Source organism: Schistocerca piceifrons, chromosome 6, assembly GCF_021461385.2.
Source record: "Schistocerca piceifrons isolate TAMUIC-IGC-003096 chromosome 6, iqSchPice1.1, whole genome shotgun sequence".
Taxonomy (NCBI): domain Eukaryota; kingdom Metazoa; phylum Arthropoda; class Insecta; order Orthoptera; family Acrididae; genus Schistocerca; species Schistocerca piceifrons.
The window spans coordinates 323,853,306-323,876,032 of NC_060143.1; the positions used below are offsets into that span (position 1 = coordinate 323,853,306).

Sequence of the window (22,727 nt, forward strand, 5' to 3'; positions counted from 1 at the left end):
ACTTGAGGACAATATTATGGAAATGGAAGAGGATGTAGATGAAGACGAAATGGGAGATAAGATACTGCGTGAAGAGTTTGACAGAGCACTGAAAGACCTGAGTTGAAACAAGGCCCCGGGAATAGACAACATTCCATTAGAACTACTGATGGCCTTGGGAGAGCCAGTCATGTCAAAACTCTACCATCTGGTGAGCAAGATGTATGAGACAGGCGAAATACCCTCAGACTTCAAGAAGAATATAATAATTCCAATCCCAAAGAAAGCAGGTGTTGACAGATATGAAAATTACCGAACTATCAGTTTAATATGTCACAGCTGCAAAATACTAACGCGAATTCTTTACAGACGAATGGAAAAACTGGTAGAAGCGGATCTCGGGGAAGATCAGTTTGGATTCCATAGAAATGTTGGAACACGTGAGGCAATACTAACCTTACGACTTATCTTAGAAGAAAGATTAAGAAAAGGCAAATCTACGTTTCTAGAATTTGTAGACTTAGAGAAAGCTTTTGACAATGTTAACTGGAATACTCTCTTTCAAATTCTGAAGGTGGCAGGGGTAAAATACAGGGAGCGAAAGGCTATTTACAATTTGTACAGAAACCAGATGGCAGTTATAAGAGTTAAGGGGCATGAAAGGGAAGCAGCGGTTGGGAAGGGAGTGAGACAGGGTTGTAGCCTCTCCCCGATGTTATTCAATCTGTATATTGAGAAAGCAGTAAAGGAAACAAAAGAAAAATTTGGAGTAGGTATTAAAATTCATGGAGAAGAAGTAAAAACTTTGAGGTTCGCCTGTGACATTGTAATTCTGTCAGAGACAGCAAAGGACTTGGAAGAGCTGTTGAACGGAATGGACAGTGTATTGAAAGGAGGATATAAGATGAACATCAACAAAAGCAAAACGAGGATAATGGAATGTAGTCAAATTAAATCGGTTGATGCTGAGGGAATTAGATTAGGAAATGAGACACTTAAAGTAGTAAAGGAGTTTTGCTATTTAGGGAGTAAAATAACTGATGATGGTCGAAGTAGAGAGGATATAAAATGTAGACTGGCAATGGCAAGGAAATCGTTTCTGAAGAAGAAAAATTTGTTAACATCGAGTATAGATTTAAGTGTCAGGAAGTCGTTTCTGAAAGTATTTGTATGGAGTGTAGCCATGTATGGAAGTGAAACATGGACGATAACTAGTTTGGACAAGAAGAGAATAGAAGCTTTCGAAATGTGGTGCTACAGAAGAATGCTGAAGATAAGGTGGGTAGTTAACGTAACTAATGAGGAGGTATTGAAACTAATGAGGAGGTATTGAATAGGATTGGGGAGAAGAGAAGTTTGTGGCACAACTTGACTAGAAGAAGGGATCGGTTGGTAGGACATGTTTTGAGGCATCAAGGAATCACAAATTTAGCATTGGAGGGCAGCGTGGAGGGTAAAAATCGTAGAGGGAGACCAAGAGATGAATACACTAAGCAGATTCAGAAGGATGTAGGTTGCAGTAAGTACTGGGAGATGAAGGAGCTTGCACAGGATAGAGTAGCATGGAGAGCTGCATCAAACCAATCTCAGGACTGAAGACCACAACAACAACAACAGACATTATCATGAAGTAGTTTCACTTCACAGTCTTCCTGGTTGTTGTTCTTGAACTGTTTCTGCAAGACATCTAAGTTGTTGACAGTAAACGTCAGCAGTGGTGGTTGGTTACACCTCGGGGAAGCAGTTCACAGCACACCACACAATTACTGTTCCACCTCATGTATAACATCATCTTTGGTGGATGCATGCAGGTCTTTGTACAAGGAGTTGCTGCTTTGTTTAGGCTGGCCATTCCTTTGTTTTCGTAATGTTGCAATAGAGACACTATTTCTCTTCACCAGTAACAATACAGGACAGGAAGGGTTGGTGTTGTTCATGAACTGTTGAAGATGAACAAGCAGAAATGCACATATGGTCACTTGCTTATTATTTTTTAATTTGGCTTAGAGTGTGTGGTACCCATACACTTGATTTTTGAACCATCCCCATTGCATGCAAATGTCGCATGATGGTGGAATGATAACAGTTCATTACATTTGACAGTTCTTGAGTACACTGACATGTATCGTTATGGATTAATTCATTTAAATGATTTTCATCAGACCCTGAAGATTTTCCTGAATATGGAGAGTCACTAATACCAAAATGATCCTCCTTAAAATGAGGAAACCGTTTCCTTGCCATGCTCTATTCAGTGGCCTTATCCCCATACAAAGCATAAATGTTTCTGGCTGCCTCCATTGTTATCACCCCTCTGTTGAACTCAAAACAGAAGAAGTATGTTGAAAATGTTCCAATTTCTCCACTTACCACTCCATTGTCTAGTGTCCACAGTTCACTCACTATCTCCAAAACACAAAATGATAATATGTAAACTAAAACAGCAACAATGAACTACAAATAAAAAATTACAGTCAATAAATAAACCCATAGTAACCGGAGTATCAACATGCTAAACAAAAACACTATGAACTTCCGCATCAACCTAAAACTTAATAAGTCTTCAAGCTACTCACATATCTGGGAACCTATTCTGTATGCTTGTACCTTCATTAGCAGTCTGCATTGGGGTACTGTGTCAAATATTTTTTGGAAATCTGGGAATATGGAATGTGCTTGCTGACCTTTATCCATTATTCTCAAGATATCTTGTGAGAAAAAGGCAAGCTGAGTTTTGCATGAGTGATGCTTTCTATAATCATTCTCATTTGTGGACAGAAGCTTTTCCATCTCAAGGAAATTTATTTATTATGTTCGAACAGAGAATATATTCAAGAATTGCAGTGACCTCCAACTGCGGTCCTCCCCACAAGACCATTTGCCACGAGATTCACAACAAACCCCATTTTGCGCTACCCTATGACAGATCCACTCATGGTCAAAGATTTTGAAACAAAAAAAATCAATGAAATGAGAAATGGTGCATACACTAGATTATGTAAATATGCGAGTATAACATTTGTGAGTTCAGCAAGCAGCTAAACAAACAAATAAATAATAAAATAAAAAATTCCCTTGTCACCTTTTCTTTGCAAGTTTTATTTAGTTGACAGTAGAATGAATTAGCAGTTACTTATATTAAAAGGGATTTGATGTACAATTTTTAACAAGATTATTTTGAATTTTTTGCTTGGAAAATTAATCCAATGTTGCAAGTGTTGGAAATTCAATGTAAACGTGATATATTTTGCAAAATGCACTGTAAAATATGAACTGTTCATTTGTCTGACAATAGTATGCACTAAGGTATCTATTCATTATGGAATATAGTCAGATCTAAGACTATTGACTAGCTTTTATATAATTTAACACTTAGAAAATTTGGGTGTAGATATTGAATATTGGAGTTTCAAAATAACAAGAGATATTTCCTAAAAACATACTGTAAACAGTTTACTTGTGTTATAATAATAATAATAATAATAATAATAATAATAGATATATAGATATATATTAATGCATGTTTTTGCTACAGAATGTATCCACATCCAGAACAAGAAACTCTTGAATAACTTCTAGCTTTGTGCAACAAATACTTACTTGCCTCGCTCATCAACCATCTTGAAAATAGGTCAGTCAGTTGGACTGATATTGCAGTGTTCATTTGTAGAGGGTATAACCTATGCAATGTCACTGAAGAGACGAATCAATTACAGGTCTTCGTTTGCAGTTTCAAAAACTCAGCTTCTTTTGTTGACACTGAGACATTGGCTTTTTGTTTGATAGCCCAGCTTACTACTTTTTTCTTTATTTTCTCTTAAAAAATGTGATACTTAGTAGGTAAACAAATGTCAGAAGTGTCGCTGCTGACAGATATATTAAACAGTCCATCTTTTCTTCGTGGGAAGTTTTTAATCATCACATATGTTAATTCTTTTTCAGTTGCTTTAGAGGTGGTTTTAGCTTCTGCTGTGTTTTAATGGAAGCTTTCTGACAGACCAGAATGAATAGTGGACATAATTTTTGATTGAAAATTCCAGAAGTGTCCATAAGCTTCCAATGTAGTCGTGATTTCCATCTGCAGTTTGTTTAGAAAGTCATTGATAATGCTCTTGTTGGTTGCAACAGAGAGTCCAATGGTGTATAAAACAGGATATGAGTCTGTTATCACTAGAAATGTGATAGCACAGGCAGTGGATTTCTACTGCTTTCGAATAACTGAAAATAGAATGGCACATGCATGATCATTCCAGCGTCTTAGACATTGTTTTAAGTTACAAAGATGTAGAAAAAGTTTGTATAGTTTTCTAGTACCATCATGAAATTCATGAGCGTTTGCTATTATTTTGTTGTATTGAGCATTTGGACTGAATATTTCATGATATTCAGTGTGTTGCTACTGACTGTAGCCCCAAAAAAACCTGTTCATCTTTCTGATGATGAGATTTTCCCATTGATGTTCTGTTATGTATGAAAAACTCGGTGATTAGAGTCAGCCGTGTGCCATACTACTAATTCTACATCTACATATATATACGCCGCTAGCCACCGAGCGGTGTGTGGGAGAGGGCACTATTCACGCCAGTCATATTTCCCCTCCCTCTGTTCCACTCGCGGAACTTGCGAGGGAAAAATGACTGTCTGAACACCTCAGTACGAGCTCTAATTTCCCTTATCTTTGAATGGTGATCATTGTGCAATTTGAAAGTTGGTGATAATAATATATGCTTTACATCCATGGTGAAGATCGGATTTTGGAATTTTGTCAGCAGCATCTTCCGTTTAGTGCGGCGTCTATCTGCAAGTGTGTCCCACTTCAAACTTTCTATGAGATTTGTAATGCTCTTGCGATGGCTAAATGTACCAGTCATGAATCATGCCACTCGTCTTTGGACCTTCTCAATCTTTTGAATCAGACCCAACAGGTAAGGGTCCCATACAGATGAACAATACTCTTAAGACTGGACGAACTAAAGTATTGTAAGCAATTTCTTTTGTTGAAGGATTGCATTGCTTCAGGATTCTACCAATAAACTGCAATCTAGAGTTCACCTTACCCATTACTTGTGTGATCTGATTGTTCCATTTGAGATCATTTCAAATAGTTACACCCAGATACTTGACGGATGTTACCACTTCCAAAAACTGGGCATTTATTTTGTACTCGTACATTAATTCATTTGAAGTCTGTATAGAATTATTATCCAGTTATGAAATTTCTTCTTTCATTTTTGATTTGCAGTCACTCAGGTCTCAATTGTTTCAAAATACTTCCTCGGCTCACCCACTTCCACTAATGTGCATTTGATCAAAGGTTTTGATTGTCGAACTTGCTCCATGTTTTCAAGTCGAACCTGTGCTCTTCCACACCCTTCTGCTTCAGGTGTACCTCCCACTGAAGAAACTGCTGATTCACATTTATCATATTAATTTCTTGGCACATCTCAACTTAAGGGCATTATTAAAAGCAGTTTATCAGTTTTGATACTGAGTTACTTCTCTCATGTGGCAATATTGTGAAATTTTTTTCAGTAACTTCTAGCTAGACACAATACCGCTGCTGTGAACGAGTTTATGCCCAGTTTTCATGCTGGAGCATAAACCATCAACATTTTCAGCAGGACTAACAAAACTGTTAGTTGTTGCTTTGCATTCCAAATTTTGCAGCACTCTTTTGAAACAGGTGTATAGCATTTGGTTCCAAAAATTTGCAAACCATTTTGATGAGCTCTCTCCATGGTGACTTACAAATACATATGCCTCCTATTGAATAAGCTTGGTGCAGTTCAATTACATTTATACACAGCAGTATTTACTGCCGCTACCTCTATAGACAAATAATAAAAAGAATAACACAAGTTTGTCTACCATCCAGTTCGTCAATTATATTCTGAGGGATTACCTTTACTCTTACTGTTGTTGTAGTTTAAAAGAGTTTATCAAACTTGACTGGATGTTAATGTGACCTGAAGCAACTTACTACACCTGGTTAACAGATTTGGTTAACTGGATGGTAACTTTGAGTTTCCAACTTGTATGCTACTTCTGGTACTGCTATAGTAGGTGACAAGCAAATCTAAGGCTGACCAGAACAAAGAGACAAAACAGTTATTTAACAGAAGTAGAGCTGACCAGTGTACTTAGAATTACTGATTAGTGGCTAAAAGTATGTTAATGTGAAAAATGCCAAGTTTCACCATGGTATGGTGTCCACATGAAAGTTAATTTAAATTTTTATAACCAACAGCCTCAGTTGCAACGTTTGCCTGGAATTTACCTTGGTTTCAGTTAGGATAACCCAACCTTTTTCAGAACTACCATTTGTCCATAGTGGACATTGTCAAGCTAAAACTACAAATCCATAAATTAAAGCTTATCTAAAACTGCCTCGGCCCCACTTTGCGACTGTGATGCGGCAGCCACGAGTGCTGTACTGGAACTGACTGTAGCGTCATGAGGCCCGCCTAGGTGGACAAAATACCTTGCAAATATTTACTATTAAAAACCATCTTGATCACGATTTATTTATTAAGATGACCACTACTGTGGTTGAAACCGGTCACCTTAATAAATAAATTGTGATCAAGGTATTGTATTACTTTTGAATACATTATGGGCATGACAGTGATCAATGTGTTACAAATATTTATTATTAAAAACAGTCTTGATCACGTTTTATTTATTAAGGTGACCTTAATATTAAAAACAGTCTTGATCACAATTTATTTATTAAGTGACCTTAATAAATAAATCGTCATCAAGACTGTTTTTAATAGTAAATATTTGTAACACATTGATCACTGTCACTTCCATAATGTATTCAAAAGTGATACAATACCTTGCACCTGCACATAAATTGTGTGATAGTTACTTGTTGGGACAAGACGCGAACCTGACTCCTGACCTTGAATGTACTAGTAAAGTGAAATAAAAGGTATAGCTGAGGAAAAGGGCATATATGTTATCCTATGCAGAATGTGCTTAGATCGACTGTCTTAACATTTATGAAGTATTCGTTGGTCATGATATGAGGAAGACATCATGTGCTTACAAGGTATGGCCTGCCTAGGAAAATTTTGTGCTTAAGCACGAAGTTTAATCACCTAAAAAGAACTTAGGAGTGGGAAGGATAATATAACGCCAACATTGTCATCATTATGACTACGTCTAGAAATTTTTTAGGTGTAAATGTTAAGCACTTGCTTAGCTATGGTTACAACATATGATCATCCTATTGACCTAGCACACAAATGGTTGTTATTGAACTTATGAACAATTCTATAACGAATCTGTAACGTCTGGCAATACAGGCCATATAAAATAGATGGTCATTATTCAAGATGAGTATATTTGACCTGAAATGGTCTAGAATCAAGCCAAAAACTAATGCACGTGTCTGATTGAGCTTCTTGACGAAGTTATGTTTATGAGTTACAGAAAACACTAAAGTAGGGGATAATGTGGCGGCAATGGGGTACTCAATTTGCCTTCAAGGAGGTGATCCACACACATACTCTAAAAACTGTGTGTCGAACACTGCCATCATAATTCGGACCTGGTGACCACTGCCATTGAACTTAAGGAATGACAGCAGAATTATGTTTGAAGCTAAAATGTGACTTGGCGAATACTGCTCCGGTCAACACATTTAAAATAATTGATTGACATAGGTCAATATGTACTTAAAGAATTAGTCTAAACTATGGGAGGATGATGGGAAAATGGTTAAATTATGATGTGATTTGGCGAGCAACGCTGCGATATGTATATGGATATGACTGCCATTAATTATGTTAATAAAAAGTTGTGTATGACTAGGTGATGGCATCACTGCTATCATACGCACATAGTATTGACAACAATCGGTCATATTGAAGGATTATGTGGTAGCACCTATATTCTGTAATGGGGTAGTGACTTGGTGATTGTCATTCCGGTTACTACACGTACATGCTATTGACCGACGAAGTTATTATCCATTAATTAAATCAAGTGTTGAAACCGTTCTTAACTCTAGAACGTGCATACCAAATATCGGTTGACCATCTGTGTGCGTGTTCAAGGTTTTCAATACGACAAATATTAACCATTTACGATGATACCCTATATAATAATGAAATATTAATTAGGTAACTGAATATTCCTATATAACTAATAGACACCTTCATAGATGGCTCCAAAATTTTTTTATGGTGTCAAACTAATATACCTAGCTGTTCAACCTTTGCAGCTGCAGTTGGTCGTTAAGAAGCTTGTTTTTGTTATGCAGTAAATGTTTAAATATTTGCATTTGCTCTAAAATGTCTAACCTTGTACCTTGTACCTTTTACTTCACTATGCAAGAGCTGAGTATTGTGGGAGGGGTTGGGTGCATGAGCCCATTGCACTAAATGTTCAGCAAATGTTTAACCACATGTGCAATCTCCAGTTTTAGTAGGAATATGCTCCTTGTACCTTGTTAATAAGGCTCTTCCTGTTTGGCCAATATAAAATTTCGGACATTCAGTACCGAAAAATATTTCGATATTTCAAGAAACAGCATATAGGCCTTGGTAGTGTAGGTTGTATTTGAATTTCATTAAAGCTCGTTTTGGAATGGTTGTTCTTTAAGAATTATGTACTATCTCCTATCTAAATTTTCAAGCCTAAATTCTGTGGTAAATGGTTACTGTAAGCCATGTGGTGGTAGTTCTTTAAGAATTATATACTATCTCCTATCTAAATTTTCAAACCTAAATTCTGTGGTAAATGGTTACTGTAAGCCATGTGGCGGAATATAAGTCTCTGTTTTTGTAATTATGCAAAGACTACTTGTATTATTGCTTTGCAGCCATATCCGATCGTCGGAGGATGTTAGCTCAGGCTATTCATCTGCTGAACCCCTGTACCAGCACGGCAGCATCAGTGGAGGGCAGCATGGTGAAAGTCGTCCTGATAGCTTAGCGAGTAGTCGTGAGCCACTTGTTCGGACTGCTTCCGTGGGTGGATCTTCACGGTCTGCCCGCACACGATCTTCTCGTGGTGGTGGTGGAACTGTTACAAAAAAGGGATCTTCACCTGGGGTTCCTGAGGCAAGTACATAATGCCACTCTGATTATAGTTTCTTCATAACTTTCTGTCTACACTTGGCAGCACAAAAATGGCTGGAGACAACATTCAAGCTACCCACAATGTGGCACAGTTCAAGCTGTACAGTGATACTAATAAAAAGAACAGAACACTTGTAATTGTGAGTACAACTGAAGAAATCATAACTTGTTGACACTTAGCATAAGGGGACACACACTAAAGAAACACAATACAATCTGTGACATGTAATATATTGTATTATAAATCTGAAAAAGCATTCCGTGTGGTAAAATTGCAGCAACAGATTGAACAGTAGCAAGACTGACCTCTGTGTTCAGGAAACTTGTTTAACAAGCAGGTAGTTCAATGGGTCTATCAAAAGGTTGTATGTTTCTAAACATTGCAGTATATTGAATCATGGATCACATTTTTGTTACTGCTTTAATATATTGCATCTCTGGATGAAACAAAATTAAGGGAGTGAAAAGACTACAGTAGTTATTAAGAATGGCACAACATGGGATTTTTTTCACTTTTTATAACTTGTCCAAAGTTATTTGACTTCAGTGACAATCACATCCAGTGAGAAAGGGACCCTGTGAACCATACATTGTTCATTACCTGCCACTTCATCACTGACAGCAAGAGCGATGTTCCTTAGATCACCGTAGGGTGTTGGTGAATTTTGTCAGATCACCCATTTTGTCTCCAGTTGTACAATCTTTGACATACAACTGGCTGCCAGCCATCTGTCTCAGTGACTTAAGTTCAAACCAAGTATTAATGCAAGAATAAACTTGACTGCTAGCCTGATTCTGAATTCGACAAACTACACGATGCAATAGCACTGTATGCTGCAATAGTTTGAGAGTGGAAGGAAATGCTCTGCTGCTTATGAAGCCTATTCCATTACACACCAGTCATTTAGTGTACAACAGATGAAGAAATCAACTCTTTCTGCAGTTTCGTTTTTTCCAACTTAAGTCTGTACACCAGAAGTATTTGCTGAATCAAATCATAATTTGGTACTTCGTCGTCGACGACGACGACAATGATGACGACAACGTTGTATTTTGCAATCTGTGATTGGGTTGGTGGAAATTTTAAGCTGACTGAAAATGATATAATAGGTATTTTGCTAAATTTTATTAATGATTTCCTATTTTGGGAGTTTTCCAGTACATAAAGGATGTGAGAGCTTGTGCAGTGCTAATGTTTCGACATGACATAGTTAATGATGTGACAATCACTTATGCAAAATGCAGCATGAGAAACATCAATGTGTAATGTGGTATCATGATTAAAATTATTCTGAAAGTTCAGATTAATTAAATGCTGACACAAAGTTGACTACTGTGTACCCACATGGAGTTAGGGTTTCATGGCTGTCACAGGCATACGAAAATTGTGATGGGAGTCAATTTTTATAGAACCCCAGGGAAAAGAAAGTGGCAGTGCTCTGTAACCAATCACACTGCACATTTTGAAAAATCCTAACTGAAAATCAAGTCCACTGATAAGGAATAAAAAGTGTGGGTATAAGAAATTTCACAGTTCTATGTGTTTCACATTTTTATAACCTTATCTACCATAGAAAAATTATGCGAATAGATCTTTCAATTGGTTCTGTAATTTTTTTCGTATTTGATCCTGCTTTATCGATGAAATCCAAATCTGTGTCATTGATGATACTTCGGAATCTGTTCAGAGACTTACTTTTTGTTTTCACCTTCTTCCTTTTCTTCTTAGTGTTACTATTTTCGATTACTCCCATTTAAGAGAGCGTTTGAACTTGAATTCCTTTATGATGATTGTTTGTTTTTATTATTATTATTGTTATTTCTTTCTTGTCTCAGACATTATGTCTGGTTAAAAATGGAAGGTGACGCGGACCTTGATCAAGCGTGACTTCCTTTTAACTGTACGGTATATGTTACATTGCATTTAGGAACTTTCAGGTAATTGAACAAGTGTCAATAATTACAGATTTCTGTAGTTGTATATATAAGTTTGGATGTAGCTGTATTGCATTGATGTACTGGTGGATATTGTGTGGTATGACTCCTGTAGTTGATAGTATAATTGGTATAATGTCAACTTTATCCTGATGCCACCTGTCCTTGACTTCCTCAGCCAGTTGGATGTATTTTTCAATTTTTTCTCCTGTTTTCTTTTGTATATTTGTTGTATTGGGTATGGATATTTCGATTAGTTGTGTTAATTTCTTCTTTTTATTGGTGAGTATGATGTCAGGTTTGTTATGTGGTGTTGTTTTATCTGTTATAATGGTTCTGTTCCAGTATAATTTGTATTCATCGTTCTCCAGTACATTTTGTGGTGCATACTTGTATGTGGGAACATGTCGTTTTATAAGTTTATGTTGTAAGGCAAGCTGTTGATGTATTATTTTTGCTACATTGTCATGTCTTCTGGGGTATTCTGTATTTGCTAGTATTGTACATCCACTTGTGATGTGATCTACTGTTTCTATTTGTTGTTTGCAAAGTCTGCATTTATCTGTTGTGGTATTTGGGCCTTTAATAATATGCTTGCTGTAATATCTGGTGTTTATTGTTTGATCCTGTATTGCAATCATGAATCCTTCCGTCTCACTGTATATATTGCCTTTTCTTAGCCATGTGTTGGATGCGTCTTGATCGATGGGTGGCTGTGTTAGATGATACGGGTGCTTGCCATGTAGTGTTTTCTTTTTCCAATTTACTTTCTTCGTATCTGTTGATGTTATGTGATCTAAAGGGTTGTAGAAGTGGTTATGAAATTGCAGTGGTGTAGCCGATGTATTTATATGAGTGATTGCTTTGTGTATTTTGCTAGTTTCTGCTCGTTCTAGAAAGAATTTTCTTAAATTGTCTACCTGTCCATAATGTAGGTTTTTTATGTCGATGAATCCCCTTCCTCCTTCCTTTCTGCTTAATGTGAATCTTTCAGTTGCTGAATGTATGTGATGTATTCTATATTTGTGGCATTGTGATCGTGTAAGTGTATTGAGTGCTTCTAGGTCTGTGTTACTCCATTTCACTACTCCAAATGAGTGGGTCAATATTGGTATAGCATAAGTATTTATAGCTTTTGTCTTGTTTCTTGCTGTAAATTCTGTTTTCAGTATTTTTGTTAGTCTTTGTCTATATTTTTCTTTTAGTTCTTCTTTAATATTTGTATTATCTATTCCTATTTTTTGTCTGTATCCTAGATATTTATAGGCATCTGTTTTCTCCATCGCTTCTATGCAGTCGCTGTGGTTATCCAATATGTATATTTGTATTATCTATTCCTATTTTTTGTCTGTATCCTAGATATTTATAGGCATCTGTTTTCTCCATCGCTTCTATGCAGTCGCTGTGGTTATCCAATATGTAATCTTCTTGTTTAGTCTGTTTTCCCTTGACTATGCTATTTTTCTTACATTTGTCTGTTCCAAAAGCCATATTTATATCATTGCTGAATACTTCTGTTATCTTTAGTAATTGGTTGAGTTGTTGATTTGTTGCTGCCAGTAGTTTTAGATCATCCATGTACAGCAAATGTGTGATTTTGTGTTGGTATGTTCCAGTAATATTATATCCATAATTTGTATTATTTAGCATGTTGGATAGTGGGTTCAGAGCAAGGCAGAACCAGAAAGGACTTAATGAGTCTCCTTGGTATATTCCACACTTAATCTGTATTGGCTGTGATGTGATATTATTTGAATTTGTTTGGATATTAAGTGTGGTTTTCCAATTTTTCATTACTATGTTTAGGAACTGTATCAATTTAGGATCTACTTTGTACATTTCCAATATTTGTAGTAACCATGAGTGGGGTACACTATCAAAAGCTTTTTGGTAATCAATGTATGCATAGTGTAGCGACCTTTGTTTAGTTTTAGCTTGATATGTCACCTCTGCATCTATTATCAGTTGCTCTTTACATCCTCGTGCTCCTTTGCAACAGCCTTTTTGTTCTTCATTTATAATTTTGTTCTGTGTTGTATGTGTCATTAATTTCTGTGTAACGACTGAAGTTAATATTTTGTATATTGTTGGTAGGCATGTTATGGAGCGATATTTAGCTGGGTTTGCTGTGTCTGCTTGATCTTTAGGTTTCAGATAAGTTATTCCATGTGTAAGTGTATCAGGGAATGTGTATGGGTCTGCAATGTAACTTAAATAATTTAGTTGGATGTGAATGTGTTGAGGTGAATTTCTTTAGCCAGAAATTTGCTATTTTATCTTTTCCAGGGGCTTTCCAATTGTGAGTAGAATTAATTGCTTGGGTGACTTCGTGTTGCAAAATTATCACTTCAGGCATTTGTGGTATCATCTTGTACATATCTGTTTCTGCTTGTATCCACCGTGCTCCAGAAGTGTTCCATGTCTGTTATGTTTGGTGGGTTGTCTATCTTAATGTGTGTGTTATCTATTGTCTGATAAAATTTCTTTTGGTTTGTGTTGAATGTTTGATTTTGTTTTCTTCTACTTTCACTTTTTTTTTTTTTTTTTTTTTTTTTTTAATCTTCTGAGTCATTTGGCCAATGCTTGTAATTTCTGCTTCTTTTCATCTAATTGCTCTATCGCTTCTTGTTGTGATATTTTGCCTAACCTTTTTCGTTTTTTGTCAGATATTTCATTTCTTATAAATTGTGTTAGCTGTCCGATGTCTTTTCTCAGTTTTTCTGTTCTGATCTGTAGCCTGTGTTGCCATGCTGGTTTTGTGGTTTTCTTGTGTGTGTTGGTTGGTTCTGATCTCTGCCTAGTGTGTATATTTAGTGTAGTGAGTGCTCCTATATAAACCAGTAGTTGTAACTCATCCATAGTTGTGTTTTCATTTATTTTGTTGTGTATGATTGTGTTGATAGTTTTTATTGTTTTTATTGTTGTTTCGACTTGTGGGTTATTTGGCGGTCTATGCAAGAATGGTCTAATGTCTGTATTTGTGTCTTTGTATTCTATATATGTCAGCTGAAATTTTTCTTCTATATCTAACATGTGTGTCACTTCGTGTTCTATTTGTGCTTGTTCTGGTGGCTGTCTTTAGATTTTGTTTTCCTCTGACTGTTTAATTGATGCGTGTTGTTCTTTGTTTGTTTGCTCTGGGATGTTTGAGTCCATTACTGTATTTTCTTCTTCTTCTGATTGCACATTATTTTGTTCCAGTATTTGTTGTACTTGTTGTTTGATGTTTTCTAATTCTGACTGGGGTATCCTGTTATTTTTGATTATTACACGGATCTGATCAGCTAGTCATTGTTCTGTTAAAAATTTTAATTCTGGGTATCTGGTAATAAATGTTGTGTATACTTGTGATCTGTATCCAGTTGTGTTGGTTCCTAGGTTTGTTGCTTGGTAATAACAGAACATGAGGTGTCGATTAACTTCATCTGACCATCTCATCCTCTGTCTGTTTTCCTTCTAGGGTGGTTGCAGGAAGCATATCCTGCAAAACACCTCTATTTCGATCTGAATCATTTTCCAGTTGGCTAGCAGTGTCGTTACCATTGTGGGCGGGCATAGGGTTCAAGCGTCGTCCCTGACCATGACGGCGCTTTGTCCGAGGCTTCTTTAGTTCTGTCCTGAACCAACTAATCACACTAAAAGGGGGGTTAGCCCTATTAGTGGTTTGTTCTTTTCGTCGCCTTTTACGACTGGCAGAATATACCGGAGGCCTATTCTTTATTATTATTATTATTATTATTATTATTATTATTATTATTATTCTCTCTATTTTAGAGGGACAAGGAAGAAAGGTAGGAATTTAAGGAGATGGGACCTGGATAATCTGAAAGAACCAGAGGTTGTAGAGAGTTACAGAGGCAGCATTAGGGAATGACTGACAAGAACAGGTGAAAGGAATACAGTTGACGGATAATGGGAAGTTTGAGAGATTAAATAGTGAAGGCAACAGATAACCATCTAGGTAAAAAGATGAGGACTAGTAGAAATGCTTGGGTAACACAAGAGATATTGAATTTAATCGATGAAAGGAGAAAATATAAAAATGCAGGCAAAAGGAATACAAATGTCTAAAAAATAATATCAACAGAGTGCAAAATGGCTAAGCTATTAAAAGAAGCAGCTATATTAATATCAAGCGCTCAGATGGTAAACCAGTCCTAAGTAATGAAGGGAAAGCAGAAAGGTGGAAGCAGTATATAGGGGGTCTATACAAGGGAGATGTATTGAGGGCAATATTGTGGAAATGGAAGAGAATGTAGAGGGGAATGAGGAGGAGGATATGATACTGTGTGAATAATATGACAAAGCACTGAAAGACTTAAGTCAAAACAAGGCCCTGGGAGTAGACAACATTCCGTTAGAGCTACTGATAGCTTTGGGAGAGTCAGCCATAACAAAACTCTTCCACCTGCTGAGCAAGATGCATGAGACAGGTGAAATACCCGCAGACTTCAAGAACAATATAGTAATTCCAATTCCTAAGAAAGCAGGTGCTGACAGATGTGAAAATTATTGAACTATCAATTTAAGTAGTCACAGTTGCAAAATATTAGCATGAATCCTTTTTTGGAAAAACTGATAGAAGGAAACCTCGGGGATGATCAGTTTGAATTCTGGAGAAATGTAGGATCACGCAAGTCAATACGGACCCTACAACTTCTCATAGAAGATGTGTTAATGAAAGATAAACCTACGTTTATAACATTTGTAGACTTAGAGAAAGCTTTTGACAATGTTGACTAGAATACTCTCTTTCAAATTCTAAAGGTGGCAGGGGTAAATACAGGGATTGAAAGGCTATTTACAATTTTTACAGATACCAGATGGTAGTTATGAGAGTCAACAGGCACAAACAGAAAGCAGTGGTTGAGAGGGGAGTGAAACAGGGTTGTAGCCTATCCCCAATGTTATTCAATCTGTATATTGAGCAAGCGGTAAAGGAAACAAAAGAAAAATTTGGATTAGGAATTAAAATCCATGTAGAAGAAATACAATAGAAACCTTGAGGTTTGCCGATGACATTGTAAATATGTCAGAGACAGCAAAGGACTTGGAGGAGCAGTTGAATGGAATGTACAGTGTCTTGAAAGGAGGATGAAAGGTGAACATCAACATAAGTAGAACAACAATAGTGGAATGTAATTGAATTAAATCAGGTGATGCTGAGGAAATTAGATTAGAAAATGAGACACTCAAAGTACTAGATATGTTTTGCTATTTGGGAAGGTCAAAGTAAGGACGCCATAAAATGTAGACTGGCAACGGCAAGGAAAGCATTTCTGAAGACGAGAAAATTGCTAACATAGAGTATAGATTTGAGTGCAGGAAGTCCTTTCTGAAAGTGTTTGTATGGAGTGTCCCATGTATTGAAGTAACACACGGATGATAAACAGTTTAGACAAGAAGAGAATAGAAACTTCTGAGATGTGGTTCTACAGAAGAATACTGAAGATGAGAGGGTAGATTACGTAACTAATGAGAAGATACTGAATAGCATTGGGGAAAAGAGAAATTTGTGGTACAACCTGACCAGTAGAAGAGATCAGTTGGTAGAACACATTCAGAGGCATCAGGGTATCATCAATTTAGTCGTGGAAGGAAGGGTGTGGGGTAAAAATCGTAGAGGGAGACCGAGAGGTGAATACACTAAGCAGATTCAGAAGGGTGTAGGTTGCAGTAGTTACTTGAAGGTGAGGAGGCTTGCACAGGATAGAGTAGCATAAAGAGCTGCATCAAACAAGCCTTTGGATTGAAGACCACAGCAGCAGCAACAACAACAACAACAACAACAACAACAACCTTTTCATCATACTTTTATATACTTTGTATTCCTTTTTTTTCTTTGTTTCCTTCTTGTTCTATGATTTTAAATTTTATATTCATTACTCCTCTCTCCCTTCCACCCTTTCTCTTTATCTCTAATTCATTCAATTTTTCTAGTTCATTAGAGCAATATTTAATTCCCTTCCATTTAATCCTGTGGCCTGAGTGACGTGTTCTCCCTTTGTAACCTTCCCCAACCTCTCCATATCTCCTCCCTGAGGAAGGAACTGTTAGTTCTAAAAGCTAGGATAGGGTTGTGTATTTTTGTGTGCGCCTATTGACAATAATGAGAGTAAGTACTGTCTGTTCTGTCTTCCAATTTTTTAGTCTATTAGGATCATTACTTTTTGCAAAGGTCAGTTCCTCTCATATATGTGTGCTGACATCAGAAGTTGCTGACTGAATTTGTAGGTTGCCATCAGTTTTATTCTGCATGTAACTGAAAGCAATGCTATTTGACTTATGACCAACACTATATTTCCTCTAATATGAGAATTTAACTGCATGTTACTATAACTGAGCAATGTTTTCCTCTGAAGCATAGTGGGGAGCATTATATTCACCCAATTGCTGAGCCAGAAGTAGTCCCTTGTACAGGAGGGGGGGAGGGACAAAAATTAAACAACTAACAAATCCTGGAGTTGAGCCTGATTCTCTGTAGGGAGAGTTAGGACACTGATCATCCAGCTACAAAGACAACCAGTGGAATTATGCATTTCATCTTTTGATAATATGTTCAGTTCTTTGCGTAAATCTAGAATGCTGACAGGGCCATTTTCATATAGAATTTCAAGAAATGCTTCTTTTTGTGCAGTGCTGAATATAGACTGAAAAATGGACATAATGTCAACAATATGGGAAGGGGAGGCTGGCTAAGCTTATAGGTGACAGTGTAGTGGGTGGTGGTGGGGGGTCACTCATGGAAAAATTCCTGTAATAGTTGGTGTTAGAGCTGCACCTTTTTTAGATTGAAGTCAGCTGATAGGTATACCTGCTTAAAGGAAGTCCCTCTAACTAAAGGCTCACCTTCCGAGGATGTAATGTTTCCAAGTACAGAAGGAATTAGCATATTTCATCAAAATATAAGATGTTGACTCTGAAATTATTGGTATATCAGAGCACCACTTAAATAATTTGACAATTCAGAGGCTTCCTTTACCAGGGTACAGATTAGCTGGCTGTTTCTGAAGGAGATCCTTGCAGGTTGGAGGAGTGACTATGTATGTAAAAAAAAAGTATTCCATTTGAGTCCATAGATGTATCACGACACTACACTGAACAGATATTTGAATGTTGTGCAAGGGCAATTGAATTTAGTGAAACTAAAAATCTAATTTTTGCTGTTTATAGGTCCCCTAACTCCAACTTCAGAGAATTTCTGCTCAAGCTAGAGAGGGTTCTTGATTCACTTTCTAGGAAGTACCATAAATTAGTTATATGTGGTGACTTCAATATTAATTTTTTATATGATGGTGCAAGAAAAATGATGTTGGTATATCTCCTAAATTCATATGATCTGATGTAGACTGGTTTTTTCCAACTAGTGTGCCGGGCAACAGTAGCACAGCCATAAACAATATTTTTATTCATTCTTCATTACTAGATGGGCATTCTATTAGCAAAATCATGAATGGCCTTTCAGACCATGATGCACAAATTTTAAGACTAAAAGGCTTTTGTACTCAAACCAGTGTCATATTTAATTACAAACTATGTAGGAAAATTAATCCAACAGCAGTAGAGAGTTTTTTAAACCTTGTCAAGGAACAAGAGTGACAGGATGTTTATAGTGCCGATAACATAGATGATAAATACAATGCTTTCCTTAACACATTTCTCATGCTCTTTGAAAGTTGCTTTCTATTACAACGTTCTAAACGGGGTACTAGCACTAATAGGCAGCCCGAGTGGCTGGCTAGTGGGATAAGGATATCTTGTAGAACAAAGCGGGAATTATATCAAAATGTTAGAAGTAGTCATAATCGAGCTACAGTAGTTCATTACAAACAGTATTGTAAGGTGCTTAAAATGTTATTAGGAAGGCAAAGAGTACGTGGTATGCAAATAGAATAGCTAATTCACAGGATAAAATTAAAACCATATGGTCAGTTGTGAAGGAATGTCTGGTTAGCAGTACAAGGTCGACGATATAAAGTCAGTTCACAGTAAAAATATTTCTGTTACTGATAAATCAGATATATGTACAGTATTTAACAATCATTTTCTGAGCATTGCTGGTGAATTAAATAAAAATTTAGTTTCTACAGGAAATCATATAACTTCCTTGGCAAACTCCTTTCCGAGATTGATGTCTGAAATACTCCTCTATCATACAGACAAGAGGGACATTGAGTCAATAATTAATTCACTGAAGACTAAGGACTACCATGGTTATGATGGAGTGTCTAGCAGAATATTAAAGTGCTATGCTGCACATGTTAGCCCTGTATTTAGTCATATTTGTAATTTTTCCTTTAGGAATGGTCAATTTCCTGAGTGATTAAGTACTCAATAGCAAAGCCGCATTATAAAAAGGGAGAAAGGGATAATGTAGATAATTTTAGACCTATTTCTATGCCTTCAGTGTTTGCAAAAGTTATTGAAAAGGCTGTGTATGTAAGGATAATTGATCATTTTATGTCACACGATTTGCTATCAAATGTACAGTTTGGCTTTAGAAGTCATTTAACAATTGAAAATTCTATATTCTCTCTTCTCTGTGAGGTACTGGATGGGCTAAACAAAAGGTTTCGAATGCCTGGCATATTTTTTTGATTGTGTTGATCACAAAATATTGCTCCAGAAGTTGGACCGTTACGGAATGCAGGGAGTAGCTCACAACTGGTTCACCTCTTACTTTAGCAAGAGGGAGCAAAAGGTCATTATTCATAATGTTGATAACGGCTGTGATGTGGGGTCTGAGTGGGGTACTGTCAAGTGGAGGATGCCCCAGGGATCAGTGTTGGGGCTGCTCCTGTTCCTTATTTATATAAATGATGTGCCCTCTAGTATTACGGGTAACTCTAAATATTTCTGTTTTGCTGATGACACTAGCTTGGTGGTAAAGGATGTTGTGTGCAACATTGGCTCGGTTTCAAATAGTGCAGTACATGACCTAAGTTCATGGCTTGTAGAAAATAAACTAATGCTTAATCACAGTAAGACTCAGTTTTTACAGTTTCTAACACACAATTCAACAAAACCTGACATTTTAATTTCACAGAATGGACATATGATTAGTGGAACTGAACAGTACCAATTTCTGGGTGTTCAGATAGATAGTAAGCTGTTGTGGAAAGCCCACATTCAGGATCTTGGTCATAGACTTAATACTGCCATTTTTACTATTTGAACGGTATCAGAAGTGAGTGATCGTTTGACATGAAAATTAGTCTACTTTGCTTATTTTCATTCACTTATGTCATATGCTATTACATTTTGTGGTAACTCTTCCCATTCTAAAATGATATTTTTGGCTCAGAAAGGGTGCTTCGGCCAATATGTGGTGTAAGTTCACGAACCTCTTGTCAATCCCTGTTCACAAGTCTGGGTATTTTGACATTGGCCTCTCAATATATATATATTCCTTACTGTCATTTGTTGTTAATAATATTAGCTTATTCCTAAGAATAAGCAGCTTTCCCTTGGTTAATACTCGGCAGAAATCAAATCTGCATTTGGATTGGACTTCCTTAACTCTTGTGCAAAAAGGTGTGCAGTATACTGCTGCATCCATTTTCAGTAAGCTACCACTCCAATTCAAAAATCTTAGCAGTAATCTACGTGCTCTCAAATCGAAACTGAAGAGTTTCCTCATGCGTCACTCCTCCTAGTCTGTCGAGGAGTTCCTTGAAAAATTAAGCTGATTCTTATTGTATTGTTGATTGTGTTTACTTACACTTATGGACTGACTTTTTCAGTTTCATAAACGTTTATTTTTGTCTGTTATTACTTTTATATTGTAATTTCATGTACTGACACATTCCATGACCTTGGAGAGTTGCTCCTCAATTTGGATCTACGAAACTTGACATGTAAATAAAAATAAATAAAAATATTATGAAAAGGGTAGATAGCTACTCACCATGTAGAGGAGACTTTGGATTACAGAGAGCAGTCTTTCATTGTGCATGACTGTGACTCGATATCTCCTCTATACGGTAAGTAGCAATTTATCCTCTGCTTAATACTGCTGTTATTCCATCCTGAACTTTCTAGTGTTTGAAACAGGCTTAATGTGTTTTATTTGTATCAGTGCTGTACAGAACCTGAACTCTAGCCCTGATTCATACTGGCCAATTTTTGTGCTGTTAAGTGTACTTCTTTTTTTACACTTTCAACTCATAATATGCATTTGAAATTATGCTTACCATGTCAACAGTCTTACATGATGCAAAGTGATAGTAATTTTTTTGTGAACCAGTGCTTCTACCATGAAAATGTTCTGCACTCTATCATGTTTTTTGTGTCATCATCATCCAGTTTTTTTCATGAAGTTCATTTTCAAGTGAAGGTGACTCTGTTGTTATCTGGGTCATCTGATGCCAATTTGGATATAGACTACTATGAACTTTTCTTGAAATAAAAAGGAATAATTGTTTATAGTATATTACCTATATTTTTAACTTTGTCTAATATAATATTGGCTGCCTGATGTAGCACATTAGGAGTGTGGTGCTTAATTTCATTCTATCAAAAATAATTTTATTTAGATATTACAATAGTGAAAGTTGTAAAATGGGAACCATGAAAAAAATAATGATAGTAACCACACATTTATAGCTGATTGGTGTGTGGCACTTACAAACATGTAGTAGTATAGAGAATTACAGTTTCTGGTCTGCCATTGTTTTTGCTATTCTCTCTCTCTCTCTCTCTCTCTCTCTCTCTCTCTCTCTCTCTCTCTCTCACTCTCTCTCACTCTCACTCTCACTCACTCACTCACACACACACACACACACACACACACACACACACACACACACACACGCAAACCCACCTGAATGTAGGGTCATTAGTGAATGCAGCCACATTGTATGGCAACTGTGCTACAATTCTGTGAAGATTTCTATATGTGTGTAACAACAAACTGTTTCTCAGACGTTTGCTCAATTTCCGCAAGTCCCATATAGTAAATGACATTAATCTTCTTTCCTTTCCTTGCATCCCCCCACCCCCCAGCACGCGCATGCGCCGCATGCGCGCACGCACACACACACACACACACACGCGCGCACACACACACACACACACACACACACACACACACACACACACACACACACACATTCTCCGTTACTGTCCCATCCATTTTACATCTCCGTATTGCTATAATTGTGCTATTCCTTCCCCTGTCCCTCTACAATGCTACCACACAATAGGATATATTGCCTGCATTTGTATAACTGTGTGTGTGTGTGTGTGTGTGTGTGTGTGTGTGTGTGTGTGTGTATAGGGTGGTTGGGAGGGGGGGTGAATCTAGTGAAATTGTGTGTGTTAATGTATGTTTACGTGCCTAGCATCTTTCATCTACAGATAATGGTTTCCTATCTTTGTTTTTGTTTACTTAGATATAGCTTTTTAACTGGATAGGTGTATTTTTGTGCAGCTCATAGTGGGAGGGGGGGGGGAGAAAACAAACTAACTAAGTGTCTGATTTTTCCACCTCGTTTGAAACACTCAAAGTGAAGTACAGTGGAAACATTTCTGCCACAAACATTGGCTTGGTGAAGCAAAGAATACGTGCTCATTGTTATTGAAGACCTCTTCTTAATAGTGTGCTTGCTTATTTTCTTATTTTTATTCTTTATTTTTTTAGATGTAGTGTATTGTTTATTTTGTAATTAATTTTCAAGCCTCTTATCATATTTAATCTCTGGAAACTGTATCAAACTTATGTTT

General features: G+C 36.7%; 1 protein-coding gene across 6 annotated transcripts in view; it reads left to right on the forward strand.

The window, feature by feature from the left end:
- LOC124803112 (receptor expression-enhancing protein 1) overlaps positions 1–22,727 on the forward strand; it is a 292,008-nt gene that overhangs the window by 247,139 nt on the left and 22,142 nt on the right. For all 6 annotated transcript variants that reach the window (XM_047264270.1, XM_047264269.1, XM_047264274.1 and 3 more), the window contains one exon: positions 8,810–9,050. In XM_047264270.1, coding sequence (XP_047120226.1) covers positions 8,810–9,050 — 241 coding nt within the window. The remainder of the gene's footprint in view (positions 1–8,809; positions 9,051–22,727) is intronic.